Consider the following 22,145-nt stretch of genomic DNA (forward strand, 5'->3'; position numbering starts at 1 on the left):
ACTTATCTTTGTACTCCTCACCTGATTGCCGCCACACATGCTTGAGACCATCTGAACCAAACAAATTAATCTTGGTCTCATCAGACCATAGGACATGGTTCCAGTAATCCATGTCCTTTGTTGACATGTCTTCAGCAAACTGTTTGCGGGCTTTCTTGTGTAGAGACTTCAGAAGAGGCATGTTTTTTTTCTAAAACATGTAAAACCTTGGTATGTAAAGAACTGATGGACAGTTAGACAAAATCACAAGAAATCCTTATTCTGAGTCTGGTATGTGATTACACATTAAAAGACAAGCCATACCCACTTCAGTAGAATGGCTGTTGTGGTATTCAATGTACTTAAAAATAGAATTTTCAAGGAGGTTGTCTGAGTCAGAAAAGGCATCCCCTGAAAAGCGTCATGATGCATGTTTCCCTTGCTATATTCTTTCAGTAAGGACATTAGAAGGAGAAATCTTTGTCTTTTCATTCCACAGTACACATCAGTCTGTCAGAAGTGCTCATATGGTGCAGTCAGCCAGCTAAATATACAAGCCCTGAAGGTAGCTCACATAATGGGACATTGGACATACTAATGATGTTTGCTCTCCTCTATTTCTCTCTCTCTCTACTTCTCTTTAAATAATGTATCTACAGAGTCAGTTACTTAGTGCACTGTTTCCTGTTACACTGCAATGATTTGATCTTAAATGCGTATAAAGAAAACAAGGATTAATAGAAAGGCACTTATCCTCCATATACTTCATGCCTATTGGACTATGCTTTTTGGTTAGTGACACTAAATTACTTTATAAATCTTTTACCTAATAAAAGTATCTGATCACAAAATCCAATGATCTTAAGTTGCTCAGGTTCTATATATTCATGTCATAAATGAAAAACTATGTATTAAAATCGAGAAACTGTAAAAAGCCTTTTTACTAGTGGTCTTCTAATTTTGGCCAACACTGTATGTTATCCAATAAACAGTTTTAAAGTATTCCAATGTCTATGGTTTTAATAAGTCTTTCTAACTTACACTGATCAGCCATAACATTAAAACCACCTCCTTGTTTCTACACTCACTGTCCATTTTATCAGCTCCACTTACCATATAGAAGCACTTTGGAGTTCTACAATTACTGACTGTAGTCCATCTGTTTCTCTGCATGCTTTGTTAGCCCCTTTCATGCTGTTCTTCAATGGTCAGTACCCCCACAGGACCACTACAGAATAGGTAATATTTGGGTGGTGGATCATTCTCAGCACTGCAGTGACACTGACATGGTGGTGGTGTGTTAGTGTGTGTTGTGCTGGTATGAGTGGATCAGACACAGCAGCGCTGCTGGAGTTTTTAAATACCATGTCCACTCACTGTCCACTCTATTAGACACTCCTACCTAGTTGGTCCACCTTGTAGATGTAAAGTCAGAGACGATCGCTCATCTATTGCTGCTGTTTGAGTTGGTCATCTTCTAGACCTTCATCACTGGTCACAGGACACTGCCCACAGGGTGCTGTTGGCTGGATATTTTTGGTTGGTGGACTATTCTCAGTCCAGCAGTGACAGTGAGGTGTTTAAAAACTCCATCAGTGCTGCTGTGTCTGATCCACTGATACCAGCACAACATACACTAACACACCACCACCATGTCAGTGTCACTGAAAAGTAAATTAATTAAAAGAATACACAGTCCACACAGACTGGTAGCACCATATCTTTGCAACAAAAGACTTGCCATTTTTCCAGCATGAGTGTCCAAGAGTTAAAATTATCTACATCAGTGGACCCAATTTAAACACAGGCACCCACAGATCTGACAAAAGCATAGACAAAAGCACTTCTACACCTTTACACCTTTAATGCTAAACTAATAATGTCAATGTGTATTTAGCTGTTAGGTTGACTCATTGTATAACCCTATTTTGTTTTTCTTTGCTTCTTTACAGGTTACAAAATGAAGGTCTTCTGTTTGTAAAATGTTTCCCTGCAGAAGATACCCTGGCTGTAATCAAGTGAAAAACAATACGTCTACATCAAAGCAATCAGCAGTGTTAACTACCGTGAAAAGGACCTTCATTCAGGACGTATGACTAAAGCAGACTCTGATTTTCTAGGGCATAACAAATTGGTCAGAAGGTAGTGGCAAAGCAAGACCCTGACATGGAGGTTGAAAGGCAAGAACTCACCTCAGAGGACTCCATTAGCAAGACTGACCATAAAGATACAAATGAGAAGAACCAGGTTCACAGCTGTGAGCTGTGTGGCAGGTCATTCTCTTTTCTAAGCTCCTTGTCCCAGCACATGCGGAAGCATACCGGGGAGAAGCCGTATAAATGTCCCTACTGCCAGCATCGATCAGCCCAGAAAGGCAGTCTAAAGGCGCACATTCGCAGCCACAAGATTACCAGTACCAATCAGAGCCCTGGGAATGATGAAGAAGTGAGGGAAGACGAAGCAGGCAAAGAAGGAGGAGTGCCCGAGGAGCAGGGTGGTTGTTCAAGCCCAACAGAAAGTACCTCAGCCTGTAATAAAATGGTCAATAGTCAAAATGCCACTAAAGCCAGAAAGAAAGGGGCTAAAAAAGAAAGGACCAGTAGTGAGGGAGGCAAACAGTGTTCACTGTGTAGGAAGAGGCTACGAAGTCAGGCTGACCTAAAACAGCATATGCAAGACTTTCATGACACCGTACAGGAGAATCATTTGCAGGCAGAAACACAGAAGACACATTCCACTGAAGATAAATCCATTGAGGAAGCTCCCAGTATGGAGGATGCAGAGAAAGAGAATGAACTTGGTAAAGGGGAATTTCCTTGTGACCAGTGTGACCAAGTTTTTACTCAAGCCTGGTTCCTCAAAACTCACATGAAGAAACACCAGAACACTCTAGACCATGGCTGTCGCATCTGTGGCAGGCGATTCCGTGAGTCTTGGTTCTTGCGCACCCACATGAAGACCCACAGCACGAAGACCAAGTCAAAAAGTGAATCTGAACCTCCAGCTACTGTTAATGAGGTGGCACAGGTCGAAGCTTCATTGATGAATGATGTATGCATATATGAACTATGTGCCAAGTGTGGCAACTTTTTTCATGACCGTAAAAGCCTGCAACTACATGAGCAAATCCACAAGAACACAGAGCACGCTGCAAAAATTGTTAATCATTCACCACCTGTGACCAAAAGACACTTTCTGGAGTGTCTACAACTGAGAGTGGTAGGTGAGACAGAGAAGGAAAGGCTTGGGAAGAGAATCCCTGAGTTGGACCCTGTCAGTAGTTACCAGGCCTGGCAGCTGGCCACCAGGGGCAGAGTAGTAGAGGCTTCTGAGAAAGGTCTGGGCTGGGAGGAACGGCTAGCAGATGCAGAAGTAGCCTTTGTCAAAGAAAAGGGTGAATATGTCCAAGCAAAACAGGAAAAGCGGAAAAAAGAAGTGGACGCTTCCATCAGTAACTCTAACAAGAAGAGGCGAGGAACAGTAACTCAAGACCCAGGCAACTCCACCAACACAACAGACCACCAGATTAATGGAAGCCAATCATCAGTGGTTGATGGAAATGTGGAAAGTTCGAGCGACTCTGAATATCGTCCCTCATCCCGCCATGGCCGAAGGAATTCCCAGAATAAGACTTCTGAGTGCTTGGAGTGTGGAAAAGGATTCAAAACTCAGCAGCAGATGGTGATACACATGCTTATAAGACACGGCAGCATGAGCGAAGGTGTTAATGGGGTTTCACTGCAAGATCTATTTCCTAAGACAAAGTCCAGCCCGTCTAAGTCTGTGGACTCTTCAGCAGACTCCAAGAAACAAAATCAGAAAATACATCCTGAAAATACAGGTAAGAGACGGCTTCATGCTTTGTTTTTCTTGGTTTCACCATATACACTTGTAGTTCGACTGTGGTTAAACCTGTAATTCAAGTCAACATGCTAAATATTTGTGGTTAAAGCTGGCTAAAATATTGGTCATAAAATTTATTTTATCCATTGCCAGTTTAAAATGTGACTTTTAATTAGAGGCGCACTTTTTAAATTGCTTTTTTTTTGTTTTTGCACTTTGGCAAACCAAAGAAAAACTGACGTGCGTCTGTTAAGTAAAAAGACGAAAATTCTTAGCTTGATCATAAAGATAAAAAAGTCATATCCAACAGTTGCTAACTTGTATAGCAAGAATGACTCTTCTATCAGAGAAGGTTTTCTGTCTACATATACACTACATATACATACATAAATGCACATATACATACAAAATAATTATATACCGGGTTTGGTAGGGCTGTATTATTTACGTACCTTTCGTGAATAAAAAATTTAAAAATAACATAACACTACAAAAACAATAGCAGCCAGTGCAGGAATTTCTATATTTATCAAATAAAACTCTTTTCAGTCTCATTAATCCAGTCTCCAGTCAAAACAATTCAGCACATTACCAAACAATAACTCAGCATGTCATGTACATTGGTTCTTTGTTAATATCAGATCTTCCCACATCTTTTACTGGTTTGTTTTTAAGGACTGATTCATAGTTAAATTACAATAAGAAAAAGTTAAATATTGTGCACTGAAATATCAACGACCCCTCTCTTAGAAATCAGCCTAGCCAAAACTATAATGAAATTGGTCAGTGATAAAAAATTGTTGGAGAAATTGTTAAGAATTTCAGCTGTGAAACTGTACTCCCCAAATGCTAATTTCAATGGGTGTTAAATGTTAGAATAATGAACTTTTTCATATTTGAGCACCAACCTCTGAAATTCCCATTTCTTTAACATTACTGAGTTGTAGAACTTTTTATCACAGGTCTAAAATTTTGTAATATCAACAGAAAATGTGATCATTTGGGAGTACAAAGGCTTGCAAGAAGTAATTGACAAGAACTATTAGGGGAGCTATAGCCTCGTGGTTAAGGTACTGGTCCAGTAATCAGAAGGTTGCCGATTCAAGCCTCATCACTGCCAGGTTGCCACTGTTAGACCCTTGAGGCCCTTAACCCTCAATTTATTAGATTGTATACTGTCACAACTGTAAGTCGCTTTGGATAAAAGCGTCTGCTAAATGCTGTAAATGTAAACTATTATCAATGTTATACTATATTCGGTTTATTGAAATATTCGCACATTTGAGTGATATGGATTTGATTTTAAAGTTTTATGAATATCAGTTGAAAATCCAAAAATTAAATCTCTAAATTTCACAAATGTGATTGATGAGCCACTAGATACATTAAGAGAACCCCAAGGCCACTCTGGTGTTGTTTTAGCTGTTGAAAGGTGAACTGTTATCCCACGTTGTGTGCACACTGGAGAAGGTTTTCTTCAAGGATGTTCCTGTATTTGGCTGCATTCATCTGTCTCTCAGTTTTAACAAATTTCCCTGTCTCCCTGCCACTGAGAAGCATTTTATAGCATTATGCTACCACCACCACATTTTATCGTATGGATGGTATTAGTTAGGTGATGTACTGTGTCTGTTTTGTTCCAGACATAGTGCTTGCTGCTCTGCCAAAGAGTTAAATGTTTGTCTTGTCACACAAGAGAATCTTTTACATGCTGTTTGGAACACTCAGAGAGGGGTGTCACATGCCCTTTACTTAACACTGGCTTCTGTTTTGCCACTCTGCCATAAAGCTCTGATTTATTTATCTGTAGAGATGCTTGTCTGCCCAACAGGTTCTCACATCTCTGCACAGGACATTTAGAGCTTTTTTACAGTAACTGTTGGATTCTTTCTTACCACCTTGACCAAGACTCTACTTGCACAATGCAAAGCTCAAGGTTGATTTTCAAGATTTAAAATGATTAAAGCCACGGCTGTCAGATCAATGAAAGATTTAAATGTGTTTTTTTTTCGTAGCCTTGCCCTAATCTGTGCCTTGACAATTTAATCTCTGAGATCCACAGGCAGCTTCCTGTGCTTCATGGCTTGTTTTGTCCTGTCAATGCCGTGTAAATTGTGGGGCCTTATAGACCCATATGTGCCTTTCCAAACTATGTCCCATCAGTTCAAACGACAACAGGTGGACCCTGCTAGAGTTTGACAAATCTCAAGGGTACTTACAGAAAAGAGGATGCACCTGACTAGAAGTTGGAGTGCCAAAGCAAAAAGTTGTACAAATACAAAAAGATTTAGGTTCTTGACTATTAATTCATTTTGAAGAACTTCTAAAACACATTTTGCATCATTATGGGTGATTTAGTGTACATTAAGGCTAACAATGGCAATTATATTCATTTAAAATCAAATCCACAACACAATAAAGTGTGTGAAATGTCAAAGGGGCTGAATACTTATAGTGCACAAACATTATTGAATCTGCAAAACTAAACTGAGCAATGACACTTTTCATGTACAGTCTAGTCTGTCAGGCTTAATAACAGGAATTATGTTTCTGATTCCTCATAACCCTGGTATTTAAAAGTAATTACAAAGGGCTGTTGCGACAGCACATTGTCATTTCTATCTGATTAATAGTTAAAATCTCTGAAGAACTTTTATCGTGAACTTAGTTGGTATGAAAACATTCAGCTACATCCACTGCGTTACAACACAGTAACATTATGCCAAATGCCAAATAGTTTGCATGTGCATTTACAAATGAAGGGTTTTACTGGTCATTACGGTCTACATCAATCAGTACTGGAGCAGGGAGACATCTTGTGGGAAAAGACTGAAGTACAGCTTAATGTTTAACGGTGGCTGCTTATTTTTACTGTTAATTTATTAATACATGCTACTTCTGTTCTATTAGCTCTTATTAGAAAAAAAAACAATGACTTTTTCTGCTTTATACCTGTACTGAAACCTGGTACTGGACTGTTTTTAAAGACACTACAATATATTATTTTCAACTTTTCCTCGACTGCCTATACACATAGAAATGAGCCAGCTTCTAGTATATATACTGCCACATTAAATATTGGGAGTCACCTTGATCAAATTACTTTGCTACTATTTTCCTTTTTTCACTTATAACTGTTTTGATGGCTAATAAAGTGGTAGCTAAGTAGTTAAGGTGGCAGGTTTGAGCCCTACCAATCCCAGTGTTAGTCGCTTGAGCAAGGCCTTTACCTTAAATTGCTTGGATTATTACATTTAAATTTTCGGCATTTTGCAGACACCTTTATCCAAAGCGACTTACATTACAGAATACAGTCTGAGCAATTGAGGGTTAAGGGCCTTGCTCAAGGGCCCAACAGCAGCAACCTGGCAGTGGTGGGGCTTGAACCAGCAACCTTCTGATTACTAGTCCAGTACCTTAACCACTAGGCTATGGCTTGCCCTATTATTACTAAATGGCAAACATAATTTTTCAATCACTATATTTTTCTATATGTTTTACAGTTAAAAGAGGCAAATTTGGCTGAACCACTTTCATGTGGAAGCTAGGGAATCTATAGAAAAGAGTTTTTCTATAGATTGTGTACTTTGCTAGCTATATTCACTAGCTTATTGTTAATAGGCATGTTTCACTATTAACTATTTAGCAATATTCCTTGACACCTTTTTTGTTTTCTAAAAGACATTTTCATCTCCAAGTGATTATTATTAATATTTACAATTATACTTAAATTAACTTCTCTGAGCTCAAGCTCATCTGAGATGGACTGAAGCAAAGTAGAAAAGAATTTTTGGAAGTAACTATTTAGAAGAGCAAATGATTATATGCAACACAAAGTTCAAAACCAGCATTCGTCATTGTTTGGGGTTGCTTTCTTGCCAGTGGCATTTGAACTTGCACATCTGTGAAGGCACCATTATTGCCATTGGAGGAACATATGCTACTGTTTTAGATGTCTTTTTAGGGATGCCCCAGCTTGTTTTAGCAAGACAAGACCAAGTTAAATTCTGCATGTGTCCAGACCTGTCTCCCTTTAAAAAATTTGGCACTTTATTAAATGCAATACATGTCATCGTAGACTGTGGATTGTTGAGTAGCTAAAGTGTTATATCAAGCAGAAAGGGAAAAATCCACTTATATTACTACAGAAATTGGTGTCCTCAAATTATTGTACAATTTTTATTTACAATGTACAATTGATTATTATTAAGTATTATTGTAGAATTCAAATTATTGTAGATGAAAGGAAAGGTGGTGCAAAGTATTGGAAAAGTTGTATCTATTTTCTCTCGTTTTGTGAATTTCAGCAATAAAATTTCAAATTATTCATTTATTGTTTTATCAGTTAAATAAAGATTCAAGGGAGTTAACAAATCACAGATTCTCTAACAAAAATGTTTGGAATTGGTTTTGTGCAGTGCATTTTGGATGGCTGGTCTGGCAGTGATAATGAGATTTATTAATGTTTATTAATTATTAACTGTTTACTTTTTAAAAGCTGCTGACAGGGATGAGCTTTCAATCCAAGTCAAGGGTTCTGCTGTTTTTAGTTACTGTACAGTTGAAACAGCCACTGCTTTTTCTTTTCTTTTTCTTTTTTTCTTTTGGCTCTTTGACTGTGGCCTTGTAAGCTTTACATGATGCTATTTTAGAATTTCCTGTCTCAGGAAACAACCCCTGAATTTTTTGTCTTTTTTTCTGCTCTTCCCTTTTCTAGACACAGCTTGTATGAAAACATGTGCAAAGACAGAACCAGCAAAGCAAATTTCTTTAAAATCAGCCATCTGCGTTTAGCGTCTATAAATCAGCTAGGCAGATGTAAAGAATAGGCATGTTATCGTTTACCCCTTGACATGTGTTTTTGTGTTTGGGGCTTTAACAACGAGCCTGTCAGCGGTCTTACAAATTAAAATACGCCTCTGTACAAACTGCAGCCCCTACTGAACTGCTTTTTATTTTATGGGTACAAACTAAATTCACATTGTGTCATTGTGGAATACAAGTTTAAACTGAAATTGCTAAGGTTTGTGTAGCAAGTAACAAGCACTTTGATCTTATTATGGACTTTCAGTCTGATGTTTTATACCATGTATTGAAGGTTTTTAATTGGACGATGTGGCAAGCATTTAATAAAATTGTTATATTGTTATTGTTATGTAGGATATAATTTAGAGGGATTTTGGTTAACAAGTGTGCTTTGAAGTGAAGGATGCATTTACACTTAGGTGAGTAAAATGCATTTCGGCAGTCTAAAGTGGTTTACAAGGTCAGATTAACAGTAAAATGTTAAAACGTTAAAAAATAATCCTACAATTAAAGATAAACAACTAAATCATTAACTGCCCTGCATGAGAAAAACTGACTGAAAAACCTCACTGACTAACATAACTCTTCTCGACCCCACTTATCGTGATCAGTGTGGATGGTTATTGGAAATGCAATGTATGGGAATGATGATAATCATGAAACAAGTGAATAGTTCACTGGTGAAGACCTCACAGTGTGATTTGGCTAAAGAATCGTTCCTTCGAGGCCAAAAGAGAAGCATACAGCGGCCAGTCTCAGCCACCAAATACAAAACAGATGGCAGGAAGAGAGTGAAAGAAGGGCTACTGCTGCTTCATGTACTAACTCAGTGTAAACAAACATCTCTGCGACAGATGAGGGAAGGTGGGTCCAGGATGTGTTCCCAGGCCCTCTCTGTTACTCCCTCTTATGTCTCCCTTATGCTCTCATACTATCCCTGCTCAATGTGTGAGAGGATGCAGCTAATGTTCACACATACCAAAGCTCTGGGGTTGGATTGATTTATGTTTGAATTAATAACTTGATATAAAACCTCCAGATTTACAGTAGAGCTGTCATTGCAACATATAACCTATTTTTTGTCTGCATTTGGTAGCTGTCTGTGGGATTTTTTCTACTGATTTTTACTTTTAACATTTTTTGACAGCTTAGACAGTTGTGTATTGAAAAACAACCAGCATTAATAGATTGTGAAACGTTTTTAATCAGCACCAATTGTACGTCACTATATGTAATATATAGGTAGCCAAATAACTTATAAAAACTGACTCACGAATATCCAATAGATTTTTGTCTTAATGTGGAAATACAGTGATAACGTACTAAATGTTACCTCAGCGGTTATGATTAAAAATATAAAAATCGTGACAGTTATACTTTACACTCTCATTATTTGTGTAATTAGTAGTACAATTAATAAAGTATATTATGCAACTGGATAAGTGTGGCTAATTTATGCAGAATTAAGATATACAATATAAAACTTGATATTTAATCACATAACTACTTTAAATAAAACAAATAATTAAAAAACACAGTCTACTGTTTATAGGATACGATTACTTCAATTTAATTTATCATGTCAGTAAATAATCAGGCAATTTAAAGCGAGTTTTTAGTCATGCTAATGCTAATGACAAAATAATGACCAGACGATCTCCTCATTCGTCAGTAAACTGCTGCCATCTTGTGGTTAAACACCTTTACTATATTAAACAACAATGTTTTACTAGTCAATAAGAACAACAATGTAGGAGAAATTATAAACAGTTATTAAGACTTTACATTACAAGCAATGTCCAACATCTTTCTCTTTTTCAAAATTATTCAATTATTAATCTACATTGAAATCTGTAATAAAAAATAACCTTAACAGTTGTACACAACTTTAGTGATAATTAAATCTGAACCAATCCCTTTCTTACTAATTATACTTACTTACTAATTATACTTACTAATTACCTACTTACTAATTTTAATATATAAAGCGATAAGGCAACCACTGTTTGGACTGTGTTGTCAGCCTGTCAAGAGTCTGAACATACATGATCAGTTGTGTCTGAGGGATAAATATAACTCTGTGATAAATTGCCATCCTGTATTGGGAGTGTATATGCCCCGTACCCAAAGATTCTGGATGGAAATGGAATTGAAAAATTAAAAACAATATAACCATATCATTATTACCTAGTATTTATTAATCAGTATGCAACACATCTGACTCTTGATTAAAGGAAACAAAAAATCTTCAGAAAAATCTTCAGAGAGCAAGCAATGGCAAGGGTTTCAATACCACTGATCTACACCATGGTGTACTGTATTTAAATCCTGTATTTCCAAGATTTGTCCCATATTTTTGCTTGTTTCAGGTGTTCTGCATATTATTGTGTTCCCTATAACCAGGGCTGCCAGTATGACTTTTGGTTTTCCTTCCTTAAACATTTTACATTCCCTTGTTTCCTCGATTACTCTTGAGTGAACCAACTGTACATTAATTTTCACTGGCAAACCCTTTTTTTCTTTTGTAATAAAATACTGGGAAAAAAACATTACGTTGGCATTCCTAGGATGGTACAGAGTTGTATACAAGTATCCAGTCATGAAGTTATTTTTGAGCTACCCAAATAATGAGCTATCCTTTTGCATTTGTTATACTGTATGTGGATATTTTTGTGTGTTTAACTAAATGAATAGTAGTTGAAACTAAGTACAGCTTTTAAAATACGTAATTTGTTTGAGTCTGTTGTGATTTCAGTAAGAAGCAAAATATTTGTGATTATCATTATAACCTTTGACATGCATCTCTATTAACATAACTAATTCTGTCTTCATGTTTCTTGTACTCACAGATCAAAAGCCATACACTTGCGAACACTGTGACTTCAAAACTGCTGATTCTTCAGCCATGGTAAACCACATGCACCAGATCCATGAGGCCTTAATCAGCCAAAGTCAGACAACTTCTATCGGTCAAGGTGGCTTTCCCAGACTGAGGAACGCACTGCTACAGCAGCCATGTCGGTCCCTGGAGAAGGCAGCACTAAGCAACACGGGTTCTCTCTCCAGTACAGAGGAGAAGAGCAAAGGCCATGGAGAAGCCAGCTCTGACAAAGTGGATGCTACTTTATTAAATCTTTCTGTGGAAGCAGATAATGTAAAAGAAGAAGCTCTGGCCTCTGGTCTGTTGAGGCACCAGTGTCCATACTGTGCCCATGCTACATTGTACCCAGAAGTTCTCTGGATTCACCAAAGAATTGCACATAAAATCAACAGCAGCACACTGGTTCCCAAGTGGGCACTCAAAAATGGCATGAAAGGACCTAAGTCAATCCTCGATTTCAAGAGACGCACTGGGCCACCTCCATTTCTGGAAGGGAAGGACTGTCCAGCACTGCCCCAGACCCACATTGTACGCACAAGACCTCCTGAATCCACCCCTGCTGGAACTAACAAGGACAAGTCACATAACAGATCTGAATGCTCACAAAGCAAGGGGCACACTACAGGACTGTCACATTTGAATAAACAAAAGGCAAGCACGTCTCGGATAGATGAAGTCACAAGCACCAAGGGCAAAATGGACACCCACAGATTCATTGCTTCATCAAGTAAAGCAAAACCAACACCAAGTCCCCAAAAGAACAGTGAAAGTAGAGTCATGGAAAGTAGTCTGTTGCCCCAAGAAGGGCTTCACTTCATGCTCACCAGCAAGCACAATGCCTCAGAGCAGAAGCAGAAAAGTCCCAAACATCATACCCCACAGACCTCCAGCCAATCTGAAACTCTAGTCCAGAACTCTGAGAGCTCCCCTGGATTTGACCCCTGGAGTAGATTCAGCCAGGGTGCATCATTTTCCCAATCCCAACACAAAAAGCAGCACACCCCAGACCATCCAGCAGCTTTTTCAGATATCTACAGTTTCCTGAAGAACTGTAGTCAACATGATTTGGCTGCAATTTACCGTCTTTGGGACTTCAATAATGGAATGATGGAGCAAGGAGGTAAACGTTGCGCAAATACTCACAGAATGTTACCAATCAGCTATTTATACAATAATAGTGGATTAAGTTTTCAAAAGCATTATGATATGATCTGTGTGTATGTGGCTAAGTGATTATGGAAAGATCAATAACATCCATCCGTCTACCCACACAACCTATCCATCCATCCGTCCGTCCGCTCATCCATCCATCCACCCACCCACCCATCTAGTCACCTGTCTATTCATGCATCCATCTATCCATCCAACCACCCACCCATCTATTTATTCACCTATCTATTCATGCATGCATGCATCCATTCATCCATCCATCTATCCATCCATCCAACACCACCCACCCATCCATCCATCCACTCATCCATCCATCCACTCATCCATCCATCCACCCACCCATCTATTCACCTATCTATTCATGCATTCATTCATCCATCCATCCATCCACTCACTGACCCACCCATCCATCCATCCATCCATCCATTCATCCATCCACCCACCAACCCATCTATCCATCCATCCACTCACTGACCCACCCATCCATCCATCCATTCATCCATCCACCAACCCATCCATCCAACCACCCACCCATCTATCCACCTATCTATTCATCAGGCATCTATCCATTCATCCATCCATTAATCCAACCCCACCCATCCATCCATCCATCCATCCATCCACCCACCCACCCATCTATCCACCTATCTATTCATGCATGCATCCATCCATCCACCCACCGACCCGCCCACCCACCCACCCATCTATCCACCTATCTATTCATGCATGCATCCATCCATCCACCCACCGACCCGCCCACCCACCCACCCATCTATCCACCTATCTATTCATGCATCCATCCATCCATTGACCCACCCATCCATCCACTCACCCACCCATCCATCCATCCATCCATCCACCCACCCATCTATCCATCCATTCACCCACCCATTCATCCATCCACCCACCCACCCATCCATCCATTCATCCATCCACCCACCAACCCGACCCAGACCAGGATAAAGCAGTGGGAAACATGAAAATTAAATTGTCATTATTATAAATTATTGTCAATAAACAATACCTAGCAGGTTTACAACAGAAAAAAACAGGTCTAGGGTAACATTTTAATATGCACAAGTGATGTGGGTGTTGCTCAGCAACCTGGTCCTAAGGTTCTTGTTTCGATCTCCACATCAGATAATCGTCTTCATGTTTTGCATGTCTTTGTGTAGTGCGTGTTTTTTTTTCACCTAGGTACTCTATTATTCTTCTTTCTCAACATCCCGATGGTGAATTAGATGCCTCAAAGTGCCTGTAAGTTTGAATTAAAGAGTGGTGTCCTATACTGCTCAGTGGTTCTGTGTGGCACCGGACCCACCACAATCACAAGCAGTGACTATTAAAAGTAAAGCAAACCCAATGGGTATGACAATCATGACAGACGTGACCATCAGTATTCAGGAGACAGGGATCTCTAGTGGTGAGTGGCGGAAACCCAGGATAATTACATGCCACTCTAGTAGACGCCACACATACAAACATACAGAAAGGAAAGGTTAATGGAACTACTAAGTAATTTTCTCATCTTTATGCAAACATCTTAATGCAAACTTAAAGTCTGCAAAAACATTTGAGACAGCTATTGCTAAGAGGCATTTCAAAGAACATGCTTCCAATGCCATGGCAAGCAATCTCCGAGGGCCGAGAGCACATCAGTGCAACAAATATGCAAAGTAGCACGGGTGGGGGGAAACGGAGAGTTAAAGAGCAAGAGGAGTCAAATTAAGCCACCAGCTGCTTTGAAAAAAAATGTTGATTACTGAATTTGTTTTTTTTCCCTCCTCACCACGTTGCTGGAAGACAATTTGTTGAGTTTTGGTTGGCCAGCACGGTTGGCACACTAGTGTTGAACTACATGAAGACAAAAGAAGTCTCTGTCAGCTGTCCGGCCTGATATCATCAGACTCCACTTTAGCCCTTTAAGTCACATACAATACAGTGACCTTTCTAACATCGGGCTTCCCTTTTGTCTGTGCTGTCCGCTGCTCTTCCTGTTAGCGCAGCTCATGCATGCTAATAACTCAGAGACTCGTGTTTATGAAAGGTGGCCTGGTTTTGCTCTGCCACCAACACTTTGAGTCACAGCTCATCGGCGTAACAATACAAGGCCGGAGGGGTCAGGGCAGGTAGCAATACCAGTGCCAAGTGACGGACACAAGCCAGGAGGACAGCGTTTCTGCCTGTGCTCTTTTTTTTTTACTGGCCCTGAGGGGAAACAAAAGGCTGGAAGTTCTACTTCTGTTCCTGTTACCTCTGCTACTGCACGGGTGTCCTAGCAAATTGGCCGTGCGGACGAGGCTTGACAGAGCCAGAGCGACAGGCAGGAAAAGAGCATCCAGCTGCTTGGCTAGAGGAGAAAAGAGCAAAGGCAGGGGGTGGGGAGAGGAGGGCAGAGAGACTGAGAGAGTGGCACACCTGACATGTGACATGGTAGTCTAGATGAGGGCACATCATAGGGCCAGGCTTTTAATTCACTGTAATTTATGCGCTTATGTGAGACTGTGTGTGTGTCAGCCTGTCAGAACGACTTGCATGATGCAGCCAGACAGCCTCTCATCTAGGCCCTGAAGGGAGCTCACATAATGACACATTAGACATACTAATGATGTTTGCTTCTCTTTCTACCCCTTGATATATTCTATGATGTCACCTCGCCAACTAACTTTTCCTTTTTTCTGTCCCACTCTCTCTGTTATAGGGATGACGAGACCAGCCCACCAAGAGGGAGATTACATCTGTTCAGTCTGCGGAAAAGGCTTTAACCAACCCAGCCATTACCGCACACACATGAGATCCCATACAGGTACATTTAAAATATTAAAATATACGTTCAACATTTTCATTGTGTAATTATATTAACATAATATAATATGTTTTGACATAATTTAATAAAGTGACTAGTACAAATGAGACATAGATACAAACCTTGTCTTATAGACCTTTGTTGAACCAATAAATAAAAACAAAAATGTATGCATTTATATGCCTAAATTAATACATTTGCAGCATAGTGGTTCAAATTTGGCCCATATTCTTTATTTATCTTTAACTGTCCCAGTTTAAGAAGGTCGCATCCTTTTTATTGAGATTTCTGTCGGGAGATTAGCTAGGACATGCAAATACATTCACCTTAAAAATGTACAGTGGTACCTCCCATAAGGATGTATGGTAACCTGCTAGTGTGTTCCACGGTCCCGTGAAACTGCATATATTTTAGGCATATGTAAAATAATGGGGTTGTTTTTTTTTTGCAACACTTATACACTGGGGCGGCACGGTAGCCAAGTGGGTAGCACTGTCACCTCACAGCAAAAAGGTCCTGGGTTTGATCCCCAGGTGGGGCGGTCCGGGTCCTTTGTGTGGAGTTTGCATGTTCTTCCCGTGTCTGCGTGGGTTTCCTCCGGGTGCTCCGGTTTGTGAATTAGTGAGGTGAATTAGAGAATTAGAGATACAAAATTGTCCATGACTGTGTTCGATATAAGCTTGTGAACTGATGAACCTTGTGTAACGAGTAACTACTGTTCCTGTCATGAATGTAACCAAAAGTGTAAAACATGACGTTAAAATCCTAATAAACAAACAAACAAACAACACTTATACACTGTAAACAGTTAAAAAATTAAAAATACAATAAAACCTGCACTTTACCTTTACTTCTTTATTGTGTCCTTATGCTTCTTATGGAGATGCTTGATCTTGGAATATCGTATTCCGTTCAGTAAAGGCGCATTCACATGAGAAGTGTCACAGTAGCTTTTGCGCTGGCAGTGCTGTTATTTCCTATGGAGCGTTTGATGCACAAAGCTTAACATGACTTATTGTACTAAAACAATGAGCGAGGAATTTCAGTAGTGGAGAGAACTTATGAGCTGTAATAATTAAGAGAGGTTTTAAGTCACATTAAGCTTTTTTTTTAAAGATAAGTGTTTTAGACTCTCGAAAAAGCTGATTCTTACAACTTCTCAGAACCCTGAGCTATAACACAAGTTTAAGAGTGAAAAAAAGTGAAACAGGAAAAAAATCCAGTGAAACAGGAGAAAAATCCAGTCCACAGATACATGTGGAGCTTTCAGACTGGATTTGACGGTTATTCCACACAAATGCAGATTCATCTCATATGCGCACTTTGATGGCGTCTTACTGCACTGCTTAAGCCAAGCGCTGAACAAAGCGGCTGTTCATTATTGTAATTTAAAATTAAATTACATTTTTTAAAATAAATTACATAAATATATATTTTTTAAAAACCTGATCACATTGAGTTTAAGGTAAACATCGAGTTTAAGGGTAGAAATGTCTCCACGAAGGCCACCTAGTTTTAAAGATTTAGAGTTTAGGGGACGTCGAGTTACAAGGTACTGTATTGATATTGGCTGTACTTTGGGGTTGCCATGTTAAAATATTCCTCATGTTTTTAGATTCTGTTTTTTCTCTATTATTCCGGCTGGTATGGTGGTTTTGGAATGGCTACAATATTAGCCAGAAACATTCTGCCCTTGTCACTGTCTGTGAGAAGTAAATTGTGATAAATGAATGCATACGTATATAATTTACTAAAATGATAGGAATCCCTTTGCTCCATTGGACAAGAAGCACTTAAGCAAGCAGGCAACACAAGTGACGGGCAGATGAGTTTGAGAAGGTTGCTCATGCTAGCCCGCCTGATTCCCAGTGGCAGAGGCCAAATGCTACATTATACTGCAAGTGGCTTTTCTCACGCATAGAGTTATAATCAATGTCATCTGTGATTGCTTGCTTTAGTTGAGTGTCCAAATGAAACGGGGCAGGGGCTCTAGGCTTCTATTAGCATAGTGCTAACTCTGTATGTCAGCCTAAATTGGTGGTTTCAGATCACTGTCTGCCGCTTCTGTGCTAACTGATGATGCTAATCTAGGGCTAATGCGGGATGAGTGCAAGTCTTCTGTACTGTCTGACTGCTTAAGGGAGCTTATATTCTACTAGATATTCTTGATACTTTTTAAAAGATATAAAGATAGCACTAGCTGCAGTCTGTCAGATATTACTTAAATATGATAAAGCTGGCTAACAGGCCAAAATATGTAAAGAAGAGTACATTTCTACAGTATTGTAAACTGTTTAGCCAAAACTGTCTGGAAAGTCCCACTGACACACTCTGAAATCTAGTGTAAAACCCTCGAAGGGCGGGGGGCAACAGGGGGCAATTGCCAGTGTTTTCTACTGATTCTAAAGAAAGTGTTATTGTTAAATGTTTCATATAAGCTCCCTGTACAAAAAAAAATGGTTGTATGTCTAATTTCTTTCCTACTTCCAGGTTTCCAACCCTGCTTGACATTTTGGGTGCCTATTTTGGTGTTTCACCTGCTGTTTGTAGGTTTTCTAGTTTTTCACTATGTTGGGAAAACTGTTCACAAACAGATTTCACCTTATGTGACACATTTGACTGTAGTCCTGCTTAAAAAATAGTATTGTCTATCTGTGATTTACCTGTGAGTTATCTGACCATATGACTTTTTTACATTTCCCCCAATATTTTCCTCCCAATCTGGTCATATCCAATTACCCGATTGTATTACTCTTCCTCTCTACTGATGTTGATCTCCACCCTGGTTGAGGAGAGCCATGACTAACACATGCACCCTCCGACACGTGTGCAGTAGTCGACTGCATCTTTTCACCTGCACGAGGCGAGTTCATATGCGGATCAGCTTTGTGTAGGGAGAGACACACCCTGATCAATGCACTATCCTTCGCCTCTGTGCAGGCGCCATCAGACAGCCACCAGAGGTCGTGATTGCATCATTTATGAGGAATCACCTCCGGCACCCCCCTTTGAACAACAAGACAATTGTTGTTTTCGTGTAGGCGCCCAGCCTGCCGGCTGGCAGAGCTGAGAATCGAACCAACGAGTTCGAGATGTCAGCTCTGGTGTGCTAGCGTGTTTCACTGCTGGGCCACCTGAGCACCTCATATGACATCTGGAGTCCAATAACAGAGTCACTTTGCACATTGTTTTTGTGTGCATGAGTTAACAAAAATCTATTGTAGGAACAACGAATGCTGTCCTTTATGAACTGCTTGTCATAATTCTTGCCTTCATTCACATTAATATTAGTCTAGTAATGTGGCGACAAGACTTGGAAGTACTAAATCGTAACTTTCAGCCACAGTTACATTTACATGTCTGTGTTACCATTGTTTATAACCATTTTATTAAACAGTGTATTGCAACACTCCCCTTTAACATGTGCACTTACACCATACCAAAAACACTTCAACTTTTTTCACTCTGCTACACTGTCATATACATCTTCTGTTCACCGTCTGACTGCAACAGATTTTTCAATTTTTGCTACATTCACCCAGGTGTGCTACCAGATGCACATTAAACAAAAAAAAGCACTGCTATTGGTAGATGTGACATCCTTGTGACACAATGGATATGTGTGTCCTTGACTGAGATCTTGTTTATGCATTTGGTGCAGTTACTAAGAATCTGACCTTTCAAACAGTAGAAAATGTGTGGTAGTTTTACAGCACTGTGTAAAGCTATGCTAATTAGATTATTACAACCAGGAAAAGTGACACCAGTTTAACGCCACGCTGAAAAGCAAAGGCTTTGAAAATGATTTACATTTTTGGACATTATGTTTAATGAAAGTCTAACTTCCTAGTTCATACTGGTCATTTAAACAGGACACGTACCTTTTGTGTGGTATTTGCATTTGAATGAATGGAGAGCTGAAATACCATCACTGTTGAAGTGTATTGCAAATTGCAGATATCTAAGGCCCTACCTAATTCACGGCCATGAAAATTGCATCACGGATCGTAAAATGAGCCTTAACTTGTGTAATATGCAATTTCCTGTGAAATTTAAAATTTAGGGGTTTGTATTTAGCGATTTAAAATTTTTTCAATGCGTAGCGTTCAAGTGTCTCACGTTTACTGGTTAATTTGCACTATGAGATGATCCTAGCAATCATACGGCAAGGAAAGTAGCATTGGACACTGGCATGTACATGAACCTAATATGATAAATAAAAAACAAATTCTACAACATTAATGCTAGACTTGTTTGGTGATTTAGCTCAGCATGGTTGATTTCCCCTAAACAAAGTAATATTACTGCAGGGTGGCATGGTAGTGTAATATTATGGTTGTCATACAGCTTCAGGGCTCTGGGAAATGAGTTTGATTCTTGTCTCTTTTGTCAATTTCTAAAGAGTTTTGCATGTTTTCCCTGTGTGTATTTCTGCCTACCTCCAGGGTTTTCAGATAGGCTCCAGTCCCATTAGCTACTAATGTAAAATGAACAAATACATACATACTGTAGCACATTTTATAAGTTATCAAGCTACTTAAACACAGTGTTTGTTGGCCAGCTAACCCATTCGCTTTGGTAATTCTACCTTTATAGTACCAAACTAAATTGCTTACCATATTGCTGGCATGTCAGCATGTTAAATATCTTATTTTTGCACTATTTCTATTTACAAATGTTACATTTTATTTGCATTTCCTAAACTGCTCTAACTTTTCTGGAACTAAGCCTTTAGTATAGCAGTGGCATATTTGTTTGCCTGTCATTATTATACACCATATCATTATGTAATAGCCTGTTTAATTCCAAGATTTTGTTTTTACTTTGTGTTCTTAACTAACCATCTTGCATTCCTGCAGTGTTTTTAGAGTCCAGTGGACTCATGGGAATGGAAGTCTTACCTTTGCAGAAGCCCCCAAATAAGTGTTTCATTCATGGACCATATTGTATCATTTTTATCCAAACTTTGGCACAACACCTAACCACTTATATCACATGAGCTATTTTGTGTGATACCGCCAGTACCACAAAACTTTCTAAACAATATGCAGGTCCTATTGTGCCAGCTATACCCTTAAAACAAACAGACAAATGTATCATGTCTGCTTTAACAATAGGATATGTAGTGTGCTGAAACAAAGCTACTATGCTTAATGAGTTACCCCCTTTGCATGTGTTGCATACGACGAATGGTAAAATCAGGCAGAGAGGAAAGGTCAAATTAAATATGTATTCTAGACTGTATGTGATGTACTGACAATAACCTTTAATGTAATTAAGTGGGTTGTGTTTTGGATAGAATTTCACTTTATTTTCCCCGGGGGAGCCCAGGGAACTGCCCTGGGAGAAGTGCTCACTCTGGCTCAGACCTTATCATGCAGCTAGCACAACTCAGATAGTCTTGATTAATAGTGTCTGTCTACTTTTTTCATGAGACGTGATTTATGATTATGCCCCCTTTTGCAGCCTCTCGGAATGACAATTATTTCCTAGTGGATAATTCATTCATTTTTCAAAAATAATAATATGGAGCAAATGAATGGCAGACTCATTTGTTTTGCTCAGGTGTGGGGGGATATTTTTATGCAATCGTACCAGGATGATGCAGAACATCAGTCTAATTAAACGGAGAAAGTAGGACTCAGACGATTATACCCGGCATAGAAAAAGACAAGCTAGAAAAAAAGCTAGGTGTGTGTACCATACGCCTGTCAAGTTTTCTTCTCAGTGCAAACTTTACGCGCCCAGACTTTCGACATCCACCAACATTAGGACGTTCCATGGCTCAGGGGAAGGTAGGCAGTGATACTCATGTCTGTGGGTTTCTGTGTTTCTACGAGCAGCTGACAGAAACAGAAAACAAAAGTCTGACGTCCCCTCGGGGGGAACAGTCAACCCCATATGGCATGTCATCAGCCCATCAATCATAGCCACATCCCTTCCCCCCACGCTCCAAACCTGCCTCTATTTTCTTCCATAAAAAAGCCAAGTAGCACTTTGACAACCAGCTCACCAGGCAAAATCTTTTTCTTGTCTTGGTTCTGACCTCGGCTTGCCCTTGTATGTTGTCTGTTTCAGGTGAGAGACCATTCCAGTGTCAGTACTGTCCCTACAGCGCCGCCCAGAAAGGAAACTTGAAAACTCATGTCCAGACTGTACACCGACTCACCTTCGACAATGCGCAGTACTCAGACGGAAGGCAGCACCAGGCCCCATCTGAAGAACCCACTCAACCTTCTAGTCCAGGAACATCCCACAGATTCAGAACATCCTGAGAAAAAAAGCACAGAGGGAACTTCTGCTACACGGGTTTACTTGTCTTTCCAAAGCTCAATTATCTCCTCAGAATTAACATTTTTGGACCAACCAAGGAGGGCTATCTTTTATGTGTAGGTGTATATAATGTGCATTTGTTTGGTTAGTTCCTGTGTCCATTCTGTTTGGAAGGTGGTATATTTATTTTCAAAGAACAATGATGATTCAGCAATTCAGACTTACCAACATTATATATTTATACAGTATATGATATTAACTCCTCTTAGATGATGGATTTTACATTTAAAGTAGAACTAGAGGTCTACTTTTTTTTTTTAGCATTTAGTTAGCTGGCCAGTTTGCTATCTGCTAATGGATAATTCTGAATTTTTTTGTTTATGACTT

The 22,145-nt window shown here is 39.4% G+C and overlaps 1 protein-coding gene across 1 annotated transcript; it reads left to right on the forward strand.

Annotated features, from left to right (window-relative positions):
* Positions 1–1,984: 1,984 nt before the first annotated feature.
* On the forward strand, positions 1,985–21,873 carry znf516 (zinc finger protein 516). Its single transcript, XM_062990787.1, has 4 exons — positions 1,985–3,820; positions 11,478–12,629; positions 15,381–15,485; positions 21,564–21,873. The coding sequence occupies exons 1-4, from the start codon at positions 2,146–2,148 to the stop codon at positions 21,758–21,760; spliced, it is 3,129 nt and encodes a 1,042-aa protein (XP_062846857.1). The 5' UTR covers positions 1,985–2,145; the 3' UTR covers positions 21,761–21,873.
* The last annotated feature ends 272 nt before the right edge of the window (positions 21,874–22,145 follow it).

The sequence above is a fragment of the Trichomycterus rosablanca genome, chromosome 2, assembly GCF_030014385.1.
Source record: "Trichomycterus rosablanca isolate fTriRos1 chromosome 2, fTriRos1.hap1, whole genome shotgun sequence".
Taxonomy (NCBI): Eukaryota; Metazoa; Chordata; class Actinopteri; order Siluriformes; family Trichomycteridae; genus Trichomycterus; species Trichomycterus rosablanca.